Genomic DNA, 24,642 nt, shown 5'->3' on the forward strand with positions numbered 1-24,642 from the left:
AGGTTGGGTCTAGGCTGGGATAACGTTCGATGAATTTCATCTTGTCTCTAAACTCGAGTACTCGAGACTCGACATTACCGATGCTTAGATTCTGTCTAAACCCTTTCACTATCCCAATAGTTTCCAACAATGGCTAACATGTAATCACTAATGTATCGCTACGTTAACCCAATAAGTTATCGCCATCTCTAACAACTTACAAGGCCCCCTTCCTTTCCTCCTGTAACTCACTGCTGTAGGGGGTCCCCTCCTGCCCTACCCCTTCTATAATCGGACAAAACTATTCCGTATAATAACACCTGACCAACATCGGATACCTACAGGAACCGGCCACACCTATCCCATTCTTATTCCCAAAACGCGAACCGGAACGAACGAACACAATATTTATCAAAACATAATGGTTCCCAGTATTAATTAGCTAAAATATTAAAAACCAATATCACATTACAATACAAAACTCGCTCAAAGGGCATATTAGCAAATAAGCAATATACTTAATGGTAAAATAAGGCACACAAGAAAATGCTTACAGTTTTCTTACAACTTCTAACGAACTCCACACATATAACGATACCCGTATACCCACCCACCCCCTTACCCCGGAGGCAGGCTCCATCCCTAGTAAGCAATTAATACCGAAAGGCCGAGCGAGGGCTTGTGTGTGGAGTCAATAAAACGAGCGGAGTAATGAAGAGGAGAAAGAAGAGGCTCCAGGCTGCAATAAATTTAACATCCATCCGTCAGTGTTAAAGTGCAATATGTGTGTGTGCGTGATCAAAGCTGTGATACGGATGGCGGCCGGCCGGTTGGTCTTCATACGGAATAGACAAGAAACTGGACCTTCTCATGTTTAACGGCTTGCGTTAAATTTCATGCATGAAAAAACAAAAAATTGATATAAAAGATTTGTGCTTTCCAAGACTTAAAAACAAAGCGGTGTTTAATTCGTGTCGAGAGCTAGTTTTGAGAACTTTGGCAAAATATATGTCGGTGCCGTGCTATGACATGTAGGTTTTATGCAGGATATCGGAGAAGTTTTTTGGGGGTACACCCTCGTGCTTTCCTCTTCCTTTTTTCTTTTTGGCTGAATATTCTTCTTTCTTCGGATCCGGAAAGCTTTCACTTCTATATTCCAGTGATCATAGGAACAGATCGTATCATTCTCGTTCGAAAGGAAAAGTTTGGAGAGTTAGAGACGAGACAAGACGATGGCAGAACCAAAGAAGGGGAAAATTACTGTCTAGTTATCACATAACTCCAATCTACCATGCATATCCTTCTTTTTTGGCAATTTATTCAAAACTTGGCTCGTGCGCAGCTTGTCCGGTTCTTTTCTTGAAATAGGTTGGGCTTGGTTTTTTTTTCGGCATCTTGTTGGGTGTGTTTTTTATAGTTTATACGGACACGGCGGCGAATTCTTCCAATTTAGCCCCATCCCCGGCTACATTAGAAAATACCCACAACAGACCTTCGTACTTAGGTGATCCCTATAGCGGGATGTGAACTATTGGGACGAGACGATTTTGACAGGTTGTGAAGACATGGGGGTGTTCTTTTTTGCAGGTTTGGTGTTGGACACGAATGAAATCAGAGTTTCCGGAGTATCTTGGATATCGGTGGGTTGGCGCGGGGTTGGGGTTGGGTTGGTGGTAGAAGAAAGTGGCGATAGTTCCAACCGGTTCGCTGCAATGCAAGTGTTACTAGATGTCATATTTTCTTTGACTTACAGCGGATGCACTCCGGACATACATCGACGTCCATATCCACTTATTTGCTCCGCATACTAACGTATATATCAACAGTTTAACGGAGTAGCTAAGCAAGTAGCTATTCGACTCGACTAGAACTAAACATCACTTCCTTTCGAAAAGCAAAAGAAACCAATGAATGCCTGTCGACTTTTGCCTTGCTGCACTGCAAGTAAACAGGTGGTTGCCCACACCGACATCCTCGCCCGCGTCACACTAACAAATCCCTACGCTAAGCAAGGAGTCTAAACTCATAACATCCTTTCATATGACATCGGGTGAGGCTTTTTTTTTTCTTCCCCCTTCTGATTTCTTCTCGCACGGAATTTTCTTCTTTTTTTCTTCTTAGAGACCTGTCTAAAGGTTTCTTTTTTTGGATTTTATTTCGTCTCGGGGAGCGGGATTCGTCTTTCTACTTGCTCGAGTTGGAATGTTCGGCCGGGGCGATCGGTGCGTCGGGTAGGCCCACCTGGCAAGTTCAAACGGTAGGGAATGTGAAAAGGGCGTGCTGTTGATTTTTTGAACGTGTCCTTCATGTGAATAACCGATGATAGAAAGCGGCGGCATGAACGAAAGAAAATATTGATGTAATTTTGCTCAATATGTTTGCATATCTCCAACTATGATTAAAAATTAAAAAATAAAAAAAAGGCAAGCCGAAGCAGAAGTGGAGGTTTCGACGTAAGTTTTCCATTGTCTTGCTCGGTTCGTCGGGCTACTAGCCACCATCTTACTTCTTTTTGCTTGCGGATTTCTCAGAAAAGATTGGATTTCGATTCGATGTACATGTAAATGTGGGTTCGGATCTGTCATTACATGCATGTCAAATGGACGGTTTTTGTGAGCCACTTCTTGGAGGTTGAAGAAGATGTGGCAAAAGAATATCAAGCTTGCAAGTATGAGAAGCAGCAAGTGGGTCCCTGAAGCTGCCCAACATCTACAGAGTACATCTACATCACCCATCGAATAGGTCCGAGAAATGGGTCCTTCCTCTGTTATGCAGCATGCCATGCACGACGTTTAAAGGTGTGAAGGGAAAGGAAACCGACGTGGTTCTCCACATACTGCAGGATGCTCTTGCGTCCTCGACGAATCGCAACCCACAGGACTCTTCACAGCAGATTTTTTTTTGCTGCAATATTTAGACAAGGCCGACTCGGCGGAAGGAATAAGGAACCCTCTTTTTACTTTTTCCCCCTCTTATCCTCTCCGAGGTCAAGCATGTTGGTTGTGGTTGCGCAATCGCGACCCAAAGGGAGAAAATAAAACAGCGCTTGGCACCATTCGTCCGTGTCGAAGGAAAGACAATAGGCCATCACTCTCGTGTGGGGACAACGTCCAAAGTGCGCCAGAATGGTTAAATTTCAGGATGTGTGCTTGCTGCGTCGCTTTTGCTTTCACACACACCATTCTACATATGTCGAAGCAAAAGATGCTTTCTAGCTTGCATCTTGGTGACAAGGATCCCTTGAACCATGCCTTGGACCGTTAAACGGCTTCCCGTGACTAGGGTTGGATCATAGAATGTCTGAACACTGTCACAAAAAGATGCATGTCCCGGTGAAAATTTCCCCGGTGATGGGAATCCCCGAGGCCCGACCAGCTTCTTTCGCTTATTGTGGCTTTAAAATTTGTGATGGAGTCTCCAACTTAAGTTATAGTGTTCGAGCAGAAGCCAAAGAGACGATTGTTGAGAAATTGGGGAAATATCTGTGACTGTTAATGTTTAAAACCAGCTTACTAGTTGCAGTTGTCCCACTAAAACAGTCTTAAGGGAGCGAGTCAAACGTTTATATCGCCATCATCTTCAATTAACGGCATATCGTTGAGCGGTTGATGAAGCAGTACCCGAGGTTCCGTGGGGCTTGGACTTTCGCAACGAAGGGAATGTCTTGATGGTTAGCTTTTTGCGGAAAAGCACTCACGTCAAAAAAAGTGGCTGCCTAGTCCACTTTCTCTTTCCATCCCAAAAGCAAAAAAACCACACGAGGAAAAATTACGAGCATGGTGAATCTGCAAGCTAAACTGACTGCCCGTCCTTACATGAGCACGTGCCAGAGCATGATGGAAACTCATGGGCGGTTCCTACATGTGTACCCAAAGCATGCAGAATGCCCATACCAAAAGGTCATCTCGTTGTCGGGTTCGTGTAGAGCAATGAGCCGGAATATCTGGATACAGACAAGTATGATGAAGATCCTCTGGTTATCCCTGACGGATGGACGATAGACCGATAAGAGGTTTCAATGCAATACCCAGCCTTATCAGGTCGGAAAATCCGGCCCGTCAATAACTTGTTCATGCTAATGCGACTTGAAGGCTTCACCCTTGCGCCAATTTTCCTTAGCAAGTAAAACGAGAGCACGAAACAAACTAAAATGTCACTTGATGGTGATGTGGCTTTCGTTCAATTCTTGATTGGAAGCTTTGGGGGATTTGATTGTGGCTTGCAATTGGTGGTGCTGGGGAGAAGGGTATGTCAGTTCGTAGATGTTCCTGAAAAACATAGGGCACAGCATGGATAATCGGCCTTAGCTTGGTTCTCGAAACCATCTCGATTTCGAGAAGATCTCATTGACATCCTGATATCCTTCGGGTAAGGGAAGAGTGAAGCGAAAGCAAGGTCCTGCCACTCGGAGGATTTTCTTCTGACCCTGTTGCAGATGACCTTGTTCGCGATACTTGGCTGGATGCTGGCTTATGATCAGACCCGGATAGACAACTCGGGTCTGTGTCATCCTGGGCCCCGGACGTGCTAGACACGAAGGGGCAGCTCCCCAAGGCCTTATTAGCAAGGACGTCCCTAGTATCTGGCCCGTCAATTAGAATAGAAACTGTGCTCAGAAAAGCCGAACCACCCAAAAAATTTTGACATCGGCATCACATCTACAATCGATTTGCGGGATGCAGAATAAAACATAATTCATGACGTTCACAGAGGCATTATACCGAAATGAAATGCACCGCGCCAATTTGCTGGGTTTTCAGAGGAGCTCGAGCCATTATAGAACTTCCCGATCTGGAAACTTGGTGTTGCAAATTTTTGTGTCCGTTGGTTCTTTCGGAGAGCTATGAGTTGCGAGCTGGAAAAGAAAATTTATGATATCCGCCGCATCTCACAAGCGGCTCTCTATCGGGATGAAGGAGGGTTATTGCTGGTAGATGCGGTAGAAGTCTCAGGGAGGAATCAGCCTTGAGGGTGTAGAAGCTTAAGCTTCAATGAATGATTACAAAATTGCGCAAATCGCATTATCCAGTTCCTCGGTCCTCTTCATAGTTCGACATGGCAGTGCTAGTAGGTATCGCAGGCATCATAGAAGCGTAAATAAACTGCGACCTGTGCTTTTCAATCAGTAGGGATCCTTGACCTAGATGCACCTTCCCTCGTACAAGTGGAACCTTGTCGAAATCAAGGATCACGCGGGAACCAGAAAAAAAGACCTATGGGGATGAGAACATGTGTTCGTTGTAACGTTACCTTGCACAAAATACTTCCTTCTGAATATCCGGGTGAGATCATAGGTATACGGAACTAGTGTCGGCTTATGCCCTGCTCGCTCTGTTCCCTTCCTGGGCTTATCGGATTCTGGTGGGTGATGAAACCCGGCCTGGACTGACCGAGTTGGCTTCGCCTCTGATGATCGTGGCCTGGATAGACAACATGGATTCTATTTTCAAGGAAGCCGCGGGTCGACTTTGGACCTCAGCTGATGTATCTGTTATCTGTTTGGATCTCGAGCAGCTAGCTAGCGCCTACCCATCGCCGTGCTATCTAAGCCGTCGGACGGAAGAGCTAGCAAGGCAGGAGTCGGCTGAGGCAGTAGTTGGAATTCGAAACGGCTTGTAGGCTCCAGTCCGTTGCAGGCGGATCCCCAAATAGAAATCTATGAGCGGCTTCCAACATATGTACTGTTACTTGTGATAGACCATAGTGGAATGCATGCAACGACTCGAAGAGTTGTTGGATACAGATTCTGGTGGTGGTGCAGGTGTAGAGCTGGATATAGAGAATTGGCGGGGTTCAGGCTGCTCCATCTCTAAAGGAGGCGTAACGATGCCGGAGAGATGATTCGCTTTCGGGACGCCGGTCAATGGGGCTTGATGAGCTGTACTATGCGAGTTATAGGCGTCGTGTAGGGATAGACCCTGGCGAGCAGTCGAATCGAATCAACCTCACACAAAAGATAGGTCCGATGGCTTTGGCTTTGAGCATCAAGATATTCGAATTTAAAATGTTTAGATGCAAGATTTGCTGGAGCATAAGATTTTAGTCCGTCTAGGCGCTATGATTTGATATCATTTTGCAAAAAATTTTTTGCCATCTAGCCGTTGAAAACGAGTATCTTGTGATAATGATAAGTTACTTACCTAACTTGCGTATACGTATATCGGGTTGGTACTGCTAATTTCAAATCGAGTTTACGGAAAACTCCTTACGTTTCAGAACAAGCACGTCGTCTGCCTCCGCGTATACCCTTCCCACTCGACTCGATCTTGATGGCGCAAGGGCAACCGAGGCATTGTGCAATATATTGCTACGATATTTGATATTTGAGATCGATTATAGGCTAAGAGCTATAGGTCTGTGGTTTGCGGACAGGCCTTCTCCTTTAAAACGGAAAATTAATACGATAGACGATACAATTATAAGGAGTACAAGTCTCCCATTATGCAATCGTACCCGCCCAGAGGTTCTGCCTATCGATCCCACCGTTGGAGGGACGAGCTACGGAAAATAATTTCGCGTCACTAGCTCGCTCAAACGGATACCTGCTCGTGAAGCCGGCCCATGATTGCTGATTGTTAAACTGGGTCGGCATCCACGGCTTCAGAACAACATGGACATGGTAAGCAGTATGCTGCGGTTCTAGTAAAGGCAATTGGAAAACCACCGCAATGGGCACTGCTCGTGTGGTTCCACCGACCGTTACAAAACTTCCACAAGTCGCTCAGATGCCCATGCTTTCATGCTCCATTGCAGCGACGCTGCCTCTAGTGGACCATGCTACCGCTGTGTCACGTTGTACAGTATTCATTGTCCAGGGTAATTCGATGCGAGGGATACCTTCGCGTTTGAAGTTCTTGTGGTTGAGCAAATGACTAGCTTCAGAGCGGTGGGATTTAGCTTGGTTTCAGCGCCCTGCAACGTGTTGCAGTATCACCATTGTTATGGAAGTGTATCTGTCCTCCACCTTGGTCTTTGGGTTTGAGGAGAGGCTTCGCTGTTGCTCTTTTTTTTTTTTTTGCGGGGAAGCCTTACGGATTATGGGATTTGGAAATTGCTGAGTATCAAGAGATTTTTATTCGTGACAACTTCGCGATATCGTACGAATGAGATATTGGTTATCTCGAGAATGCGTGGTCCCGGGAAGCCGCCGGAATCCCAAACCCGGTGTTTTCCCGGTTACACGACCAGAATTCCATCTGCCCACTTGAACGTATTGTAAGTACGACTGCCATATACAAAGCCGACACTCAACAGTCTTTTCCACATTTGCGAACAAAGCTCGTCTTTTCTAAGACGGGGTACTTCTATGCGTTCGAGGTGGGTTTTTCCTGATCGATGGGCACCTGTACCTCATCGGTCATATCCACACTTTGCAAACCAGCCACCACCGTTGCCTCATCCTCCATTTTCCTGCAGGAAGGTCTCCACACACGGGAATACAAGGACCAGGAATGGTGGGCCCTGTCACCACCTTCACGAAATACCCTTGAATTGTGGACTAGGGGCTGCAGCTGTCAACTTTTTGTGGTCGCTTTGGCTAGGAGAACGTTGAGCCTGTTCCTCGCGTCGAAGGAGATTCCATATAAACTCAGAAGCTTGATTTCACTACTCGACGCATGATACGAGATATAGAGATCTCGATGTCAATGATTCTCTAGTATGCAACAACACGAAAAGATTTTCCTTCGCTGTCTTAGGCTCGACATTAATTATTTCAAATAGAGGGATTTAGGTTCCACATAGACAGCAGAGCTAGGCGGAACAAGGTCGGCCATTCGAAAATGAGGCGCTCGGTCGCTGCACTTCTAAGAATAGAATCGAGTGCATTTTTTTTTTTCATTGATATCTCCAGTTGCTCAACATTGACCACGTCTGGCCTAAGCGCGAGACCCTTTACGATAAGATGTTAAGCTCTTGTGAATAGACAGGGAAACGACAAGGGAATCACGCGTCTAAGAGTTTATGCCATCACGAAAGAGATCTGGATCACCCACCCTGTTTGCTCGTCTATTTTAATTCTTCCACTCGGACGCTTGGGATATCTTTAGCTCTCCCTAGAGCATATCATCCTGTCGCCCAGTAGAATTCCAGAAGGTTCACCAGCCAATAGCACGTTGGCAGGAAGCCGACTTCTGTTGAGAAGTAGGTTCGGGAGGTTCCTTTTCTTCTTTTACCTACGGCGGCCAGAGTCAACACTAGGCCAACCGCTCAGTACGTTTCAGACACGGAACATGCAGAACATCTCTTGCCTTTTCCTGAAAGCGCCTTCGGATGTTGGTTCATCTTACCGCAAACCCCGAAAAGGTTTACGGTACAGAGTAGTGCAGATGCCAACCCATCCATCATCTGTCTTGGATGATCATGACTTGCTGAGGTCGGCATGCATTACTCGAGTTTTCCCGATCGATGCTGCCATTGGTGCGTTCATATTGCTCGCTCAGAGACCGCTTGGAGTTCACACAGTATTGCATCCCCTTTTTAACCAAGATAACAAGTTGACCTGTTCCAGCTTATGCAATCACTCATCCCGTTACAATCACAAATATAATTATAAATAAATGAATGGGGAGGGCCGAAAAAGGCCGCAATGGCGTTGGAAGGCAGGAAAAAAAAAAAAAAAAAAAAAAAAAAATCCCTACTTGTAAATTGGGGTAAAAGTCAGAAAAGACCCGAGGGAAAAGTCGTTCATAGCAAAGGCTCTTTCTGAAGGCTTTCGAGTTTCATCTAACTGGCGAACGAGGATACCCCCTACTTTTGTTGCCCCAGAGGACTCGAACGATTGACTCTGGCGCACGGGAAGAAGCATCCCGTGTCCGCTCACAACAAGCCTGGCCGCTGCCAGCAAAAATGCTTTATCTAAACCAGCTCGTTCAGAAGCCACTGCTTTTCTTTTCTTACAAAATACAGGCAAGGGATGGGTCCTCCGTCAATTTCCCTCCCCCTTCCACATTTCCGAATATGAAAGAAGCAAACAACGGCCGGCAGGAACAGGCCCAAGGTCCACTATGGCAAAGCGACATAATTGCCTGTAAATCAGCATATCGACATCAACGGTAATCGGCCATTCAGGATATTTAGAGCTACAGAAACATAGGTATCTTGATGGTGATAATAGTCGCTTAGAATCTGGAAAAATAAGGAAACCGTATGCGTGCCTAAAATATTCGCTCGTAGACTTCGTCGGAGAAACCTCTGGCTTGCCCTAAAATGAACCCGAGTACCCGTACTAACCCATCTGACAGCCAGACTAGATCTTAGAAGATCGTATCATATCATGTACCGACTGTTAGATCCGTGGCAGCAGGCGTTGTTTTCCTCTCGCGACGAGCAACACATTTGGAGTACCGCTATTTTCTGAGATCGAACGTCTAATTTGTGCTATAACAGCAGGCTATTATACACCTACCAACATGCTATTGGCCTAATCTTCGAAATCAGAGCAGTCAATCAATTGCAATCAATCGCTGGTTGATATTGATATTTTTTTGCTCTGCTTTTCGAACTCGAGCTGCTGAGCTTTTCTGACTCTCTTCTTTCCTCCTTTCTCAGAATCGGTTCTCAAATCACAGCTTTCTGCTGTCTCTTCAGAAACTCTCTTTTCGAGTAATTGTAGTCGCGGCGGGAAAGTTGTCTTATCGGATCCCAAATTGGAGATTTTAATCACATACGAGCAGACTATCCTGAAAAGAAGCCGCGCCGACAAGTCTGAAGCTTAAGATCCCCAAAGTTCCTTCTGGCAGACAAAAGACATCATCTCAGACCATTCTTTCCTCTCGCGCCGGTCCCTTTTTTTTGGACTCCAAAACGACGATTTCAAATCCAAGAACTAGGAAGCTTTCGGGTTCGTCCAGTCCCATTTTATTTTTGTTTTTCGTTACCACCTTCTCGATTCTTTTGACGTTTAACGACGAGGTAATTTTGTCTTCCTGTCTTGCATTCTTTTGCCCACGGTCGGTTTTCTCCCACCAAAAACCTTCGAGCTTCCTAGACTTTTCTTTTCCTTCGGGTTTATTCTGAGGCTGCCCCGGGAGCACTTTCCCGTGCGAGCATTCTTGGCGTCCCGGGAGGTATCACGCTCCTTCCATCTCGGGCCCCACACCGCCCGTACTCACGCTCAGAGTCCTCTTTGCCCTTAATCTTACTCACACCACCTTGATCGCTCTTATTGGAACGGCCGTCTGCCATTTCTTCCTAGTCCTTCTTTTTTTGCTTTTCGTTCCTTCGGTGGGAATAGGCTGTTGTAGTTTTGGCTTCTTTTCTTTTTCTTTTGTCAAGTTAGCGGGAGACAAGAGTGCCCACACCTGTTAACACCCTGCTTCACATTCTTCTGGAATTATTTTTTTATATTTTAGCCCTCCCACACCCCCATACATAACCTGGCCCTCGTACCTGTCGACATTCCCGCTTTACATCTGTCAAGGTGAAGGGGCTTTATTAGCACGAAAGTAAGGAAGGAACACAAATAAGCAGACAAGAGACTGGACCAGGTCTAAAAGTGGAGGCTACGATTCAATATTTTTTCAAGCGACCATCTCTATCTTGTATTCCTCCCTCTGCCCTGTCGCATCTTCTGGTTTTATTCAGTATCCAAACAACCTTTTGAATATTCCTTCGACAATCATATAAGCTTACAACGTCTTGCATCTAATCCTGTCTCCCGCTACTACTGTCCCGACTCGAGTTTGCTTGATATCGCCGTTTTTTTTTTTTTCCTGGTTGGATTTTTTTTATACAAACTTGGGACCTTTCTTTCTAACATTTAACTGTGGCTGAAGAGCTTGTCATAAAACAGGGGCCAATCCTTCCACCAGCATCATCAAGCAGCGGTTGGCTTTCTTTTTTTTTTTTTCGCAAACACCAACAATTTGCCCGCTCCAGAATTTTTCCCACCAGGACGCGAACGACGTTGACATCGCGAAGAATATTATTTTTCCCTTTTAAACATAAAAGTTTGGGACTTTGAGAGTTATTTAGAAAAAACCCGGCTGGTTTATTCTTCGACCTACTGTATCTTTTTTTTTATTTCTTTCATCGTCGAAAAAAAAGATTTCCGGAAACGAACTCTCTTCGATATTTGATATCACGCATCGACTCGACCTCGTACGACTGTCACTATCCTAATCCTTTGTATTCTTCAACAATTGGGATACCCTTCTAACCTCATATCGAATACTGATGTAAGTTGGAGGGAAAAAAATATTTTCCTCCCCTTTTAGGAGAAGGGGAAGTGAGGAAATTTTGATACTAACTGCATATTCACAGAAATGACAATACGTATCGACACTCTTTAAACAACCTAATTCTTATTCCGTAATCTTCAAACGTGGAGCGAACTCAAGATCAAAGTGGTGGTCGCACCGGATCCGCAGGTGTGGGAGATACTTCAAATCTTCACGTGCAATCTCTTAACCAGGGACAAGGACGATACCAGCCCAGCGCCATCAACCTGCCTCAGCAGCTCTATCAGAGACAGCAGCAGGAATCTCTGAATTACTATAACCACCCTTCTCCAATAAGTGTCACGAGCGTACCAGAAAGCCCTTACATCAACCAAGGTAGGAACTCCCGCTCTCCTTTTGTCTTGTTTTCCCGTTTTTGGTTTACGCAGGAGGACCTGTCGATCTGGAAAGGGGTGGGTGGACTGTGCGTGCCACGGGAAATCCCATGTTCCCCAGATTCTCAGGACTTGTCGGAATCGTTATTTAGGAGGGGTGTATTTGAATCCAGGAGCCGACTGGTTCCTATTTCGTTATTTCCTCCCAAAGGGAGAACTGAAAAATCATGAAATAGAAATTTAAGAAAATGGCCTGCTAACAGTCGAATGAATTATTTTACTGTATAGACTCCGAGGCTTCAGAGCTTATGGCAACTCACATGAACCGGCCTCACCAAAATTACCCACCAATGTATCACACACCGCAAAGCAACTCGCCGACGTCGGTCGCCTCCCCGGGAGGCGCTGATCACCGGTCTGTTTACTCTGCTCAGCACATCCCGCAAAATCTCTATGGATACCCACAAACATACTCGCTCCCTCCGTCGCAGCAGAGCCCGTATCCATCGGCTCAGCATATGACCAGCCAACCCTTATTGATGTCCCAGTCAGGGGCCACGGCCATGACCCACCACGCCGGTATTCCTCAGCACCAATCTCCGACTACAAAGTTCTCACAGGCGCCTGTTCACAGACCTCAGCAGGCTCCCCAACAACCTCCTCACAATGCAGGCTTGACACAGCCGCCAGCAAACCACTCAAATCCGATTAACAATACCCACGCTGGTCCGGGTGCCAACAGCGTCAACCCCAGCGCTGCTCCAGGCCCTATTCCTGCCACAACCCCCTTAGTCGTAAGACAGGATAACAATGGTGTCCAATGGATTGCTTTCGAGTACTCGCGAGATCGTATCAAGATGGAATATACCATCAGGTGCGATGTTGAGTCTGTAAATGTAGACAATCTTACACCTGAGTTCAAGCAAGAAAACTGCGTTTACCCGAGGGCATGCTGCCCAAAGGACCAGTACAGAGGGAACCGTTTGGTCTATGAAACTGAGTGCAACACCGTGGGATGGGCTTTGGCCGAGCTCAACCCTCCACTTCGTGGAAAGCGTGGGTTGATTCAGCGGGCCGTTGATAGCTGGCGAAACTCGAACCAAGATCCTAGACTACGAAGCCGAAGGGTTCGCAGAATGGCTAAGCTTAACAATAGAAAAGCAGTCCATGCAGCTTCTCAGCAGTTGACTGCCGGTTCCCCAGTTCATGCGGGTCAAATGCCACTCGGCGTTAAAACGCCGGGCGGTATGGGACAACCAGGACAAGGTATGCACGATGGCAATTCAGTTGCCGGTAACGGTGATATGAATGGCATGCTCCGCCCCCAACATTATCAAGCTAACTCTCCTTACGTTGGAGTCCATCCTCATGCCCACATGGGTGCTGCAGCCGGACCAAATTCCAGAACCCCTACCGGGCACATTTCTCCTGCTGGAGGTGAATACACCAACGGCCATCATCACCCCCACCAAACAGCACAGTCCCCTGCCGATAACATGCACGCTCGACATGTTTACCAACCATACCCCCCTGCTTATCCAAGCGAGCCCACAAATGGTGCATCCATGCCCCCTTCCCTGCACGATGTGATGGATGGTAGCCTTGGAAACCCACAAATGGGACCTACTGCAACAACTCAATCCACAACCGTTTCGACGGCTGCCCCAGCAGCTTCTCTCTCTGCTCCTAAATCATCGGAGCAAGCTCTGTTTGCTGATATCCCAGAACACAAGAGACGCAAGTTCATCTTGGTCGATGACCCGCACCGTGGGTCGCGAGTCCGTGTCCGTGTCATGTTGGATAACGTCGATATGGATGAGATTCCGGATTCTTATAGAAAGAGCAACAGCGTTTACCCAAGGAGCTACTACGCCAGACAAATGCCATCACCCGAGGAGAGTTCTGGCACCATTGTTGGCGATTCTATCCACATTCAGATGATGGATGGTAGCAATCTTGATGTCTCAACCCCGCCACCAACAAAGTCGCGCAAGGATAAGGAGTCCGCATTGAACGACCTTGGCTACCGCATGAGCTGGAGCCAAAGCCGTGTCTTCGCCGGCCGAACAATGTTCCTGCAGAGAGCTCGTAAGTCCGTCCCCTATTCTCAATCTGAAACGGTATTTTTAGACCTATCGGCTGACTCGATCTGATACACAGTGGACGCATACCGCAATAAGATGCGATGCGCATTGCTCGCCAACGGCCAGGATGCGACAGCTGTTGCTCCACACTTGGAAACTCGTGTGGGCAAGAGAAAGTGGATGGAGAGGTACCGACGATCCAAGGCTGGCTCTGACCGAGATTAAATCTTGAGTAGTCAGTCACTTTGGTTTCCCTCCCAACCTCTTCAAATCTCAACACTCCTAGGCCGTGATCGTTAATAGACGGACCGATATTTTGCTTTCTACCTTTTGACTTTTCTTGTTGGTATTTCCTTGATTCTCAAAAAATGGGTATCCCTGTGGCGGATAAAATTGGCTTTGTTTAGAATGTTCTATGTTATGGCTCGAGACGTGAACCCTTTCCTATACCTATCCTGAAGCATTACGTTCTCGTGGCATCTTGTTTATCTGCATTAACGCATCTGTATCTGCTTTTGCCTTTGCATATTCATTCCTGCATCCGACGAGCAGAATGAACTTTTTCTTTTTGTATCATCAGAGTTGTGTTCTTTTCATGACCAAGGAACGGCTCCTACTTTTCCCTTGAATCTCTGCTTCTGTTTTTTCCAATATCCTTTCCCGATTTCTTTTTTCTGGGTATTTATCCTATCTGGGTGTTCACTTACGGTATATATCCTTCTACCTTTTCCTCTTTTTCTCCACCCTCACTGCATGTTTCTATCTAATCCACCTCCACCCGCTTCCCGAACGCTACCACATTTTATAACAGCGTCCCCTAACGGTTTAGCACGCAAACAGCAGCAGCACAAAAAAAGCATTCCTGTGGTCTTCGACGGCTCGGATCAAAGCTGGTTTTTTATTCGAGACAAATCTTTGTTAAGAGGTGTAATTCTATAACGGGAGGGTATTGATAGACTTTTTTTCCTCTACTCTTTCTGGTTTTTCTCTTTTTTTCTATGCGGCGGAAATCTGTACTCTATGGGAGGGGAAAATTTGTTAAACCCCACCTCGTTTTCCCGCGTCTTCGTCTTTTTTTATATTTTTTATCTCCCTCTTTTTCGTGTAAAAATTAATTATAAAACTTCTTTGTACTTCTCTAGTGGAAAAAGTTCTTTTAAACCTCTGGCTACAACTCTGACAACATCTCTCTCACTCTGACTTTGTCTCTAAATGGAGAGACTTATTCTTCGTATTTCTTTTCCTTTTCCTTTTCTTTCTTTCCTCTTTATTTATTTATTATTTTTTTTTTTTTCATTTTTTTTCGATCTGCTACTTCGCTTTTTTCCTTAACTCTTCATTTATAGGATGTTCAGGCTGTGATTTGCTTTTTTTTTGCTTTTGGAAAAGAAAAAACAACTATGAGAAAAAGAGAAGGGAATTTATTTGACAAAGATGGATGGATATAAGATGATTAGGATATATGAGAAGAATTCATGTAGGTAGATATAATAACAATCGAATTGAATCAATACAATGGCTTTGAATACTTTGCAGAATATGAAGGGAGACTGGGGCACTGGAAGATCGGTTCTGCCATATATCCTTCTTCGGACTCCAGGGCGAGGCCTTCTTTTAGGACGTTCCGTAATCAATCGATACCTGCCCTTCTCGAAAATTCTAGCTGCACTTTTATTGTTGGTGACACAGTTTTTTGTGGTATTTTTCTTTCACAACCCAACATTGCTGATACCGCTCTCGAAACTATATATATACCATACCATATCGCTCCAAATCGTGGTAGTTTGTAGGCTGAATCACAACACCAATATTAGGTTACGAGATTAACCAATGTTAGTAAATTGAGGGCAAAGGCTGTCTCATGTGGCTAGGAATGCGATTGCACGCGGGGCAGTGGTCCACCGGCCAGACTAGACATACGATACCTCAACCATGGGCAAAGGCGGGCAGTTCGATATAATACACATCGCAGACAAAAGAAAGTTGTCTCGTACCCAGACTAGGTCGCCATCCAAGCCAGCGCTGCAACAAATACCGTTAAATATAGCGTGTCCCGACGATAGTGCGTGCCGATGAAGTCTCTTACAGCCCGTCTTAAAAACACATTCTTCTCGAACTCGAAGCTTCGTCGTGACGCCGTGAGAACAAGACGATAAGGTTCGGTTTCTAGATCTCCCAGAGCCGACTTTTCTTATTATCGATGAACTAAACCCCGGTGATAACCACGGTCTTGGGGTAACTTGCCGATGGTTGTCCCATCTTGCACTACTCGAGATCTATTCAATATTCCGCATCGAATTTTGCCAATATGCCAAAACTTACGCTCATATGGGGGGTGAACGCCTTTTCGACAAACCAAATTGTCCCGGATTCGTGAAGTTTGGGTGCTACACTAAGTAGGTAGACGCGATACCTCCGGTAGTATCCCTATTTTAGAGGCTTTACTGACTAGTGATATGACCGGCATTATAAGGGAGTTCTATGTCAACACCTAGCCTCCGCTTCGAACGAAACTGACAGCCAAATGTCCGTACTGCAGTGAGGAGGCCCCGGGAGATAGGTGGCTTGAAGCGAAACGGACGCATGAGTTTAGAATCGCTGCTGCGAAAAGATCCCGTTCTAGACTCGCCAATCAGCTAAAGCTTGTGATCCCAGGATTTACAGCCGTGGCCAATATTTATTTTCAGTCCAGCACCCCGGGTCCTAAAGCTGGTGCTGGCCCTGCGCTGGACATCCGAATGATCTGAATGATTGTAGCAAACTATCTATCGATGAAGGAACTCTCGCTCGAGGATGAGCTCAATGGCGAAAGAAGCGGCGACTCAAGAGCTCCCTCTCGATTTCGTTTGACGGACCTCTCTATCAAGTTGAGCGACAAGGATTATAGAATAAACCTGGAACCAACTTACTGTATATTGCGCATACTCTGCGATATCTTGCATGGCCCTGCTAAGGCTGCTACCCGGTTCACTTTTGGGTTTTGCGCGAGTGCACAAGGTAGATTTTGGAATGGAGCGACCAGATATTACTACCAGGATTTTTCCCATTTTGACAAAGCCGAGGTTAAGATGCAAGACATGGGATATGAAGGATTGCATATATTACATGTACGCGAAAGATCCGTTCTCAGTTCGAAAACCTTCGTCCTCCTTATTTTTATCTAATTATATCTTCAACTGGTCGGTGAGTTCTTGCTGATTACTTGGATTCTTAATTTCATAGGGCGCCAATTTGATCCCCACATTCTCGAACTTAGAAACAATTATCCTGCCGTACCCAGTAGAGGCATGGTGGCAATGGGTGGATGCGGTTTTGGATGCCTGGAAGGAGGAGAAATTTAGAGCATTGAGGGAACCGGATTTCATTATTCGGGGAGCCAAGTGATGAGGATATGTTGGAGGATCTAATATATCTTCTTGGCTCCCAGTCCAACTGCCAAGTGCAGACAATCGATGGTAGTAGTCCTTTATACGATGGCCCTAGCTCGTTGCAGGAGTACTGCGGGATTTGTCCTTGTGACGAGGACTATCTGGGAAATAGAAGCGGAGATACTGTGGCCTTCCTTCATTTTGTTTTTGATGTTCAAGCCAATAAGTGTAGTCTTTCTATGTATAGTAAACTAGACACAACGCTAATCCTCTAGATAACCCCCCCTGTGTAGTTGTGTATCTATTTAATGAGTTCTTAGTTTGGCTTCGTGGAAACCTTGGACCAAGTCTACACGTTGGCTATAGGAGATGCGTATCGCGAATATTAGGAGGTTCACACGTTCAATCCAAATTCTCGCTCTAAACAACTAAGTTATCTTAAGATCTTCTTCTAGGTATATGAACACCTCTTGAAATTAATTACCTCGGTCTTTCTCAATTGGCATATAGCAAAGTTAAAATATTTTGAAATATCTCGGCCCGCTAAGGCTGTTCTTATGAGTACAGACTTAAATTCAGCGCCACACTGAATCGATATCCCGATCGAGATTTAAAATTTTGGACTTAATATTCTTCGTTCTAGGGGGAAATGAAGCGATATCGGTCATTAATTTGTGTGTGCAAGGGAAGATGACTCGAGCACTCTTTGAGTGTTTTGAAGCCTGTTGGTTTGGCACAGATTTAGACTTTTGGGTGTTGCACATCCTTTGGGCGATATGCTTCTCTTTATATGACGCGAAGTGATATCGAACAAAGACGAAGGGGAAATGATGCAAATGTATAATGTCTACACCAAAATGCTCCTCGTTTATACGAGACTGGTCAATCCCCAACCCTCCTAGAATCTCTTTACTACCTACATACTACATTCTAGTATCTGGACCTAAACGGGGAGGATCTAGGAAATTGCAACTTGTATACGACTTTAATATCATGATATCAATCTCTATTCAGAAACATCAAAATGATCGGACTCCTAGATCTTCCTGTAGAGATATTATATCTCATTCTCGACGAATTGCCTCGACAAGGCAGATATAGGATGGGTTTAACTTGCAAGGATATTAGTCTTCTTGCTATCCCTGGATTATATTCACTCTGCTACTTTGATTTTTGCTTGAAGCAAGAGACATACATTCTTTCCGGGCCCGTCGAGAACACAACGGCGAACTATCTCGCATATACGAAATACCATAGGGCTATAAGGTACGCTGTTAATTTTTCAAACTAGATCGTGACGTGTTTAAATCAAACAATTGCCTAGTCATTCTAACAAGGACTTGATTTCTTTTCTTACTAGGCATCTTTACATTAATAACCGGACCTGTTTTCGCGATAAAGCTAGAATCCGCCCTTCCAGAGAGTTGGAAAACCCGTATCTAGATGCTACACGGGCGCCCTCAGATCCTATGACCTTTAACTCAGCTTCAATATCTAGCCAATTCGACCTTCTGCTCCCTAAATTCACGGCCTTAAAGACAATAGACCTGAGAAATCACGAATATACCTCGGATGCTGCTTTACGACAGATCAGAACAATCCAGACGATCTTGGTTTCGTGCCTATCATTGAAAGATCTTTCTATCCAGATTAATTGCGATAGTCAAGTAAGACTACTAGCATTGAAGGCACTAGAGATTGGATATCAGCCGGGTCAAGACTACCCTCGTTTGACGGACTTAACTATCCAGCTTACAGAGACATGCTATGACAACAACCTAGAACCGGCTCAGCACCTAATAGATTCGCTCTGTAAACTATTACACCCTTCGGCTAGAACTGTTCAGCGACTGGGGTTCGGATTCGAAGTTAAACGATTAGCTGATGACTGGGATTATAATTCTTGGTATTGGCCACCTAGAGAAGGTCGAAGCTGGCCTAGATTGGATTTACCGTGCGTCGAGGCCGCCTGTATAGACGTTTGCCAGAGTGGATTATCTATATCAATGTTTTTAGAATACGTCTATTTTGATCCAACGAAGGTGAAAGAGCTCAGATTGACTAATGCTACTGGTGAGAAAGTATCGGACCCCACCGACGAAGGATCTGTAAGTATAGTATTCCATTGTTTCCTAACAAAAGATATAGCAGTTATGCCTGGTTAATTAACAAAGTCTGGCTTCCAAAAGGTACTTAATGCAAGTAGACTTCTGTTGAAGTTCCCAAATGCGGAGGTTATACAACTTTGGCCTGCACTAGACGCTACGTGGGTGCATGCCGTATTCGCCGCAAGAAGTGGTCTTGGGGCTTTAAGGGAACTCCGAATTCTGATAGACGGTTTATGCCTTTTGCCAGGGTCGTTCAGATTTGGTCTCCTTTTAGAAGTGATCAACATCTACGGTTCAGAACATAAGGCCCAAGTCTCAAATACTCCAAACCCTTGCGGATTATTCCAGGATGTCCTGGTAATCTTTCGATTTTGAGATTGGGGCAGTATCAATTGACGTTAATTAAACGTAACGTGTATTTGCCATTCGAATTTTTTTGTATGTGTATTCATGTTATATAAGTACTTAGATATTCACGTTCCTGCGCCTGAGCTCCCAGTGCTTCGAACACTGTGGGGTGGCGATACAGCACCAGCTAGCTGCGCACCCGGATGGCAGTTTCGATGTCGTCTACATGCTGCTAGCGACTTAGCAGACTATTGCATCATGTAATCTAGGATTTGTTGCATTTTTGATGGCAACACGACCTTGAGAAAGTATATATCGGTGTAACGTTATATTACAAGACTGAGGAGGTATTTATTTAGTTTCAAACCCATAACCCTATAGAGTATCGACATAATTGGTCCGTGTATAGGCCACCTCGGAATCGTTAAAAGGTAGAAGCAAGAGATTTTGGGAGTTCCGAACTTCTTTTGGTAAAATACGAGACTAGGTAAAGTCCCTATAAGCCATATTTTGCGATTCATACCATTCGATATGCGGATAACAACTGTTGTCAGGAAATTTTTATCGCGCCTATCGAAAACTCGAGGCCATCCAGCAAGTGGGTGGAAGAAGGGACAGAAAATATTTCTCCTGAACCTTCCAAATGAACTAATATACATGATCGTTGAGTATTTGAGTGAGGGGATAAGTATCACCTTGGGCTAACTGGCAGAGACTTTCGCACACTTGCGATCCCTACCATTTACGATTACTGTACATTTGACTTTGTGAAAATTTCGGGCACTAACGAATGGGTCCCTCAAATTCCCTTTATTCCTGGTATGCCAAAACTCCAGCCGTATATGAAGTATGGGAACTCTGTGAGGTAAGTTAGCTGTAAGTCCTTTGGCTGACCTGTCGACCATTTACATCCACATCATAGACAATAACGCCTCATGAGCTCACTAACGAGGTGTGTGATACACAGACACCTCGGTCTTAGTAACTTTCGCGGGCCCTCACTTATGGCATACGTGTGTGCTCTCCGACAGGTCTTGAGGACCTGTTTGTCACTAACCGATGTTTCCATTGAGCTCCGCTACGGTATTGAGAACTTGACCGACATGTCGGTCCTTGAAGATCGGTTCGCGCTGGAACCCCCAGTTCCCCAATCTCGTTTGCTCGACCTGAGCATTCGGCTTGGACAGATGGCGTATAGCGATGACCTCGCACCAACCTACAGCATGCTCAACCTTATTTGCAAACTAATCGGTAGTTCTTCTCAGAGGGTCCGAAGTTTCAGGTTTGAGGTCGGTGTTCATGATCTACACAAAGATTTTGATAAGGTTCTTTATCTACAATCTGATTGGGCTATAATAGAACGGGATCAGGACAAACCAGTGTCAAAGGTAGAGAAGATACAGCTGGATTTTACTGAAACCACGCTGAGCAGAAGCTTGTTTTTAGATTTCTGTCACGTGGATACAGACAAAATACGGGAGCTAGAGTTGTGGAATATGATCGGTACGGAGCTCTGTCCGATAGAAGAGGTATGTATTATTTTCTTTCTCAAGCCTAGTCCCCGTCCCATCATTTCGGAGATCCAGGAGACACTCTTGAATGCTTCGAAAGTAAGATATTGACACTCCATGGGACTTTTAAACTAACCGGATACAATTCTCTGAACCTGTTCTAGGGAGTGAGCTTTCTCTCGATATTTACGGACGCGCAGCTAATTCAACTGATTGATACAATGAATCTACAATGGATTGACATGGTTTTTGAGGCTAGAGACATGGGGAAGCTAAAGTGGCTGAAAGAACTTAGAATTTCTTTCTTGAGTAACGAACCTCCAAGCGACGGATCGCATTATCGGATTGCAGACTCCTATAGTTCTAAATGTAAGCAGCACGATATCGTAAAATGCATAGATCAGACTATCGACGATGAGAAAGTATCCTGGATGATGATATTTAAGTTCTAGGCCACAGCTGAGTAATGATCTCTGGAGGCTCACTCTGGATTCAAATGTAACTAGGCCATGCCTCTAGATTGGGCCGAAAATTTTAAGACGGTTATAGTTCCTAGCTGCACCTAAGGGAAGGTTAAATAATCACGACATCTAATTCATTGCATGCGCGGAAGACTGTCCTTCAGTTGGTGCTAAAAACATGTCCAATAAATACATAGATTAAAGTCATGTTCGTACCCTTTCTTGTCAGCTCACCAATATTGGTATATCGAACTGTAGTTGAAGCTTCGAAATATATTTAAATAATCATGATATCATACCCATTGTATGCACATGCGCCTTTTTATGTGTTGTTCACAGTTTGATTCAAGGACAAGGGCGAGCACAGACATGGGCATATGACTAGTTACCCAATAAATTCTACAATCTTGACGCCTTCATTAGGAATTCAGTGGAAAATTTATCCGCGGCTACCAGCCTACCATTATACCCTGTTCCGAGCACGAGCGGAGTATAGGGTAAGGTCTGACAGCCACCTGAACTGCCGTTGTTACACTGAGATAGTATAATTCCCCCGACACCCTCTAGGTTTAGATTGTCCCATCGAGCTGGTGGATAGTACGGCAGAAACCCGCAAGATCTAGATCAACCAAAATGCCCGAAATTCTTGACTGTCCACCTGAAATCCTGGATCTTATCATAGACGAGCTAGCTCTTAGCCCCGCACTTGCTAGCGAGCTTGTCGATTCTGTGCACCAACGTTTATCTCGAAGGATACTCCCACTCGGACAGACATGCCGCTTTCTCTACCAATTCATTTTACTACGGTTCTACTCGAGTTGCTTCCTTGAATTCCGCGAATTATTCGATGAGGGACCGCAATACCGCTTGTATGACTCATCAGCTGTAGGCACCGTACAGAAATATAATGGTTTTCTCAAACACGGAACTCTGGTCAAGTATGCTTCGAAATTAGAGTGTGAAGCTATACCAAGAAGTAAACGCATCTACTAATTCAGGGGTAAACTAGGGACCTCAACGTCAGGTTCGGTGGGCGTGCAGGTTGGGTACCGCCTGCTCAAGGATGGACAACTGAGAAATGGTCTGAGTTTCAAGAAGTGTCACAGTCAGCTCCCAATGTCCTCGTGAAACTGATCCCGAGATTTAACCATCTTAGGAGAGTTGAGTTTCAACGGGACATAGGGCCTCAAGGCTCTCTGGGAGACTTTGTACAAGGGCTTGGCTTAGTGTTATCCCAAGTTGCATCCCTGACAGCGCTGGATCTATCTATCCAGTACAATGCTGATGATGAAAGCGACTGGGCTGATGACGGGATCGAGATTGACTACTCTAGTTCTGCGGCACGACTGCAAGACTTGAGCATCTCGATTGAGCCGAAGCTACGGGAGCGTAGTTGGGAAGAGGTGCCAACGGATAGCGACGTATTAGGTGCTTTATGGTTTATGGATATCCTTGTCGATTTACTTAGCGTACCTTCTCAGACTGTGAGGAGTTTGAATTTTGAGTTCATTCTTGAAGAATTCGGGAAGTGTCCTCTTGGTAACCGATGGTTGAACAATAGGGAATATGGAACGGATGTAATGACCGTTGAAAAACGCTTGGAGCTTCCTCTCCTCGGGAAGTTGTATCTTACTCTTGGGAACGGATGCCAATTCGCCTACGAGAAATATTTCAACGTTGCTCATGGAGAAGTCAGGGATTTAAGTTTGCAATTGGTTACCATCCCCGGGGCATATGGTTGAAGGTATGTACCACCGACGCCTCTTATATATTATTTATTTAAAACATGTGAATTCTCTAGATTTACTTGTCTCACACCCGGACCTAGTCTAAATTTACTGGAATGAAATTCTTTAGCTAACCTCAGGATCTTTACTATACTAGGAAATACCTTTCATCAAAAGTTTCCCAAGACTCACAGCCCTTACTCTATATCATCCACGTGATATAAAACTGGTAGAAGCAGTCGTTGCTTCTTTGTCAAATTTTACTCGTTTGGAGGAACTCACGGTTCTTTTATTTACACCCTCTTCTCAGGTAACGGCAATAATGGATAAATTCGAGAAAGACCCTCAGATCAAGGTCGAGAAATTCGATTCTTCTCCCGGGTCTGCGACTGTTCGCCTTCACTTTTGAGCAGCAATCTGGGTTTCCTGGCCCTAGCTATAGCAAATTATATTAATATTAATGGTTCATTGTCTCTTTGATAGACCATTTCTTTTATATTCGAATTTCTATCCATAGCTTATAAAGTATCGCTCGAGGTCGCGGATTTCCGCGCTTAGACGTACTAGTAGCCCTAGATCTGAGCCTAACCTATTGATATAGTAGACTTCCGGCGGAGCGAAAATACAAAATTGTGACACAATTGTAACCTCCGACGTTACGCCGTCATGTCAAGGCCATGTCTATGATCGGTAGTCGCATTCATGCATAGTGCGCCAGCGACCATCTAAATTGCTCGTTATCGCGTATGATATAAAATTACCTACGCGAGCAGTCGACTGACGGCGCAGCTAGGCAGCTAAGAGTCACTCGAAATTACCTACAGCCGTGAGCGCAAACCGGACACGTTCTCGCGCGCCCAATGCCACATATTCTCGGGCTTCCAAACGAGGCCACCGATCTCATTTTAGATGAGCTCGGCAAGTCCACTACGTGAGATCCGGAAATCAATCTCATATCAACTTGCCGACACTTCCGTCAACTTCTTCTGCGGATTTACTCAAGTTGCCTGCTCAATTTTTGGGGCAAGCCAGGGGATGCTCTGTGTGACAAATCGACTGGTCATATTTGGCGTCTACATTGGAACTACTCGGAGCACGAGAGGCTAGTCAAGTAGGTTTTACAAATATGATTTTTCAGATATTGTATTACGCTAAAACGAGCCCAACTGGCCCCCTCGTGACGTCTGGGCACGAGACCAAGCTCAACTAATCCGGCCACTATAAACTCCTTAGGATCCTTAATATCTCACTTGAGACGCGGTTTTCTGTAAACGGCCTGGAATGGATGAAACAAGTGATTTCGAAACGATTAGATCTGCCCAACCTGTTCTCAGATAGCTACTGCTGCGTTTCGACTCTCTTAAGAGGGTCAAGTTGCATCATTCCACTATCAGTAGTTCTAAGGGTGCGAACGTCTGGGACTTTTACAATTCTATCTGCATGGTTCTGTCGTGCAGTTCTCTAAAAGAACCTTCAATACGTCTACTGCTTGATACTTGTGA

At 45.1% G+C, this 24,642-nt stretch overlaps 3 protein-coding genes across 3 annotated transcripts; all 3 read left to right on the forward strand.

The window, feature by feature from the left end:
• Positions 1-11,243: 11,243 nt before the first annotated feature.
• DFL_006886 (uncharacterized protein) lies at positions 11,244-13,842 on the forward strand (the record flags this gene model as incomplete). Its single annotated transcript, XM_067636380.1, has 5 exons — positions 11,244-11,253; positions 11,319-11,534; positions 11,822-12,799; positions 12,893-13,621; positions 13,694-13,842. The coding sequence occupies 5 exons, from the start codon at positions 11,244-11,246 to the stop codon at positions 13,840-13,842; spliced, it is 2,082 nt and encodes a 693-aa protein (XP_067488004.1).
• A 6,420-nt stretch (positions 13,843-20,262) lies between these two features.
• On the forward strand, positions 20,263-21,063 carry DFL_006887 (uncharacterized protein; the record flags this gene model as incomplete). Its single annotated transcript, XM_067636381.1, has 2 exons — positions 20,263-20,306; positions 20,409-21,063. 2 exons carry the CDS (start codon positions 20,263-20,265, stop codon positions 21,061-21,063), a joined length of 699 nt encoding a protein of 232 aa, XP_067488005.1.
• A 983-nt stretch (positions 21,064-22,046) lies between these two features.
• Positions 22,047-23,155, forward strand: DFL_006888 (uncharacterized protein; the record flags this gene model as incomplete). Its single annotated transcript, XM_067636382.1, has 2 exons — positions 22,047-22,351; positions 22,423-23,155. 2 exons carry the CDS (start codon positions 22,047-22,049, stop codon positions 23,153-23,155), a joined length of 1,038 nt encoding a protein of 345 aa, XP_067488006.1.
• Positions 23,156-24,642: the final 1,487 nt, after the last annotated feature.

Source organism: Arthrobotrys flagrans (assembly GCF_004000055.1).
Source record: "Arthrobotrys flagrans strain CBS H-5679 chromosome Unknown unitig_8, whole genome shotgun sequence".
Taxonomy (NCBI): domain Eukaryota; kingdom Fungi; phylum Ascomycota; class Orbiliomycetes; order Orbiliales; family Orbiliaceae; genus Arthrobotrys; species Arthrobotrys flagrans.